This window comes from Gymnoscopelus microlampas, assembly GCF_963454915.1.
Source record: "Gymnoscopelus microlampas genome assembly, chromosome: 14".
Classification (NCBI taxonomy): Eukaryota; Metazoa; Chordata; class Actinopteri; order Myctophiformes; family Myctophidae; genus Gymnoscopelus; species Gymnoscopelus microlampas.
The window spans coordinates 6,998,362-7,001,262 of record NC_139951.1 but is presented as its reverse complement, the minus strand read 5'-3'; the positions used below and the strand labels follow the sequence as shown (position 1 = coordinate 7,001,262).

Below are 2,901 nucleotides of genomic sequence, written 5' to 3'. Positions count from 1 at the left end.
CTGATCTCATTAGGTCTAACTCTAACTTAAGATATCTTACTGAGAAATGTGAAGGTCGCTTCCATGTTCTTAACATTACTGACAGAGGAGATAGAAGTCAGGTCACAGAGCTGATGGAGAAGATAGATCAGATGGTGACTAGTAATGGTTGTCACTATGAGACAGAAAAACACGTCTCAGAGGAACTGAAGGAGATGGAGAGAACTATCAGCAGAAGAGCAGAACAAAGGAGGGCAGACGCTCAGAAACAAACAACTGGACTTCCAAAAGATACTGGTATGTTTTGTTTTACTTTAATAATGATAATATTTCATTAATCAATGCCAGGAGGTTTATGAGTTCATGTCTGTCTGTCTGTCTGTCTGACAGACAGACAGACAGACAGACAGACAGACAGACAGACAGACAGACAGACAGACAGACAGACAGACAGACAGACAGACAGACAGACAGACAGAGTGTGTGTGTGTGTGTGTGTGTGTGTGTGTGTGTGTGTGTGTGTGTGTGTGTGTGTGTGTGTGTGTGTGTGTGTGTGTGTGTGTGTGTGTGTGTGTGTGTGTGTGTGTGTGTGTGTGTGTGTATTGCTACTGTTGGGCAGAAACCTCATATCTCCATATTTCAACTTTTTATATTATTCCTTAAATGAATGCCTTATTTTGTCACACTACAGTTTCACACAAAAGTAGCAAAAATATCAAGCTCACAACACGTTGCATCGTGACGAGAGGAAAGTGGTTCATTCTGTCTGAGGGTTTTATAAATATTTAACCAGTGGAAAGCTTTAACCCATTAAGACCGGGAACGCATCTGTGTAAACACTTTAACCATTATTTTATACTTTGGTTAAGCTTATTATCAGAGTTGTGTTGCACTGTTTTATTAGAATTAATCAGTAATATAGAGGCTTGTCGGGGTAATCAGGAGGATGTGGATCTCTGCTACAAATCACTGTGTAGTGTGTTGTATGCAGAGATGGATAGACACTCTTCCACTAAGACCTCTACCTCAGGTAAAAATCTAGGACGTCAGCTTAAAGGTAAATCTTTTTGGAATTATGAACTAAAGGCACTATGGGCTGATGTAAGAAAGGCTGAAAAGATGTATCTGTAGTGCCAGGACATATTGCATAAAAAGCATTTGAGGGATGAGTTTAAACGTTGCCAACATATCTTTGATAAAAGATTACGTTTCTTTAAGCGGAGATTCAACAGGGGCCAAGCAATGCATTTGGAACAGCTTCAGTCCAACAATCCTCAAAAATTCTGGAGTGAAATTAATCGACTGGGTCCTGAGAAAGTTGTTAGAAATCGACTGGGTCCTGAGAAAGTTGTTAAAATACCTATGGAGGTATGATAGGACTGAAAGAGTTCTGAAAATATGGGAAAGTGAATTTTTCTAATTTGTATTCAGGACAATGTATCCCACCCATCTTTGATGAGAGTTTTCTGGCCAACATCAGTAGTTCCAAAGATGTTCTTGAGAGGGAGATGGATCATGATCGATATGTTGTAAACCAAATTTTAAATGGTAATCTTACCTTAGAAGAAGCCTCACGGGCCATTGATAATGCAAAAAAATGGAAAAGAGGCTGGAATAGAGGGCCTTTATAATGAAGTTCTTAAGGCTCCCAATATTTTACCAGTTTTGTTTAGTTTATTTAAGACATGTTTCAAATATGGTATTATCCCTTCCCTTTGGTATAAGTCTATCATTAAACCGATTCCTAAATCAGCTAAGAATGACCCAAGGGTCCCTTTAAATTATAGGGGCATTAGCCTCATGAGTACGGTTTACAAACTATATTCAAGTATCCTGAACAGCAGGCTCTCTTATTATTTGGAGGTATCTGATGCACTGGCTGATGAGCAGAATGGATTCAGGAAGCACAGGGCCTGTATTGATCACATCTATACTGTAACCACAGTGATTAGAGCAAGAATTGAAGAGGGAAAATCTACTTATATGCATGTTTGATAGACTTTCAGAAGGCTTTTGATTGGGTTAATAGAGATTTGCTGTTCTTTAAACTACTCCAGAGTGGTGTTGATGGTAGATTTTACCTGTTGAAAGAAAATATATTTTGTAATTACAAAGAGAAATGGTCAAACGACATATGGTCTAAGCCAAAACTTAGATGTCCAGATTAAGCAGTGTTTTGGTACTGAGTCCTATGTCAAATCCTTTTTAACCAGAAACCAGCGGTCATTGTGTGCTCAGCTGAGAGCTGGTATCCTGCCTCTTGCTATTGAGGTAGGTCGGTTCTCAGCTGTACCAGAAGAGAATAGAATATGCAATGTATGTGACCTGAAAGATGTCGAAAATGAATTCCATTTTATGTTTCATTGTACTCTGTATGACGATTTGAGGGTTCCTTTATTTGACGTAATGCAAAAACAAAAACCTGATCTATTCTGGCAAGATGCTGGCCAGAAGTTGGAGTGGTTGTTTAATTATGAGGTATTTAAGACGGCACATTTTGTTTCTAGTGCCTGGAGTAGAAGACAATCTCATCTCTTCAAATAGGTTCTTGTCCGGTCCTCTGTTAAGATGTGAGGTAACAGGCCCAATGTTGTATTTTAAGTTGTATTTATGTAATCTGCCATGTGCATGAAGCTTGAGTGTTTTAGTTTGTTATTTGTTTGTTTATTGTTTTTGAATTATTATGTTGGTTCATCGTTTGTCAAATGAAATACTAGTGTCCTGTAAGTCCATATGGGCTGGGCTTCCTTTGGAAGCATGACACTTTAATAAAAAAACATCATCAATCATCATATAGCGCGGCACTCAGTGCCGCACTATGAGCTTTTAGATCTGCTATTATTTTTGAAAAATCATGAAAATGTGTGCAAATCTTTGAATATATATTTTTAACATTTTTAACTCAAATCTTTGCTTCTGGGG

The 2,901-nt window shown here is 38.2% G+C and overlaps 1 protein-coding gene across 1 annotated transcript in view; it reads left to right on the top strand.

The window, feature by feature from the left end:
- Positions 1-972: 972 nt before the first annotated feature.
- LOC311060006 (GTPase IMAP family member 9-like) overlaps positions 973-2,901 on the top strand; it is a gene marked incomplete at both ends in the record, with an annotated part of 5,046 nt that continues 3,117 nt past the window's right edge. Inside the window, one exon of the mRNA XM_084078131.1 lies at positions 973-1,009. Within this exon, the coding sequence (XP_083934257.1) occupies positions 973-1,009 (37 nt within the window). The remainder of the gene's footprint in view (positions 1,010-2,901) is intronic.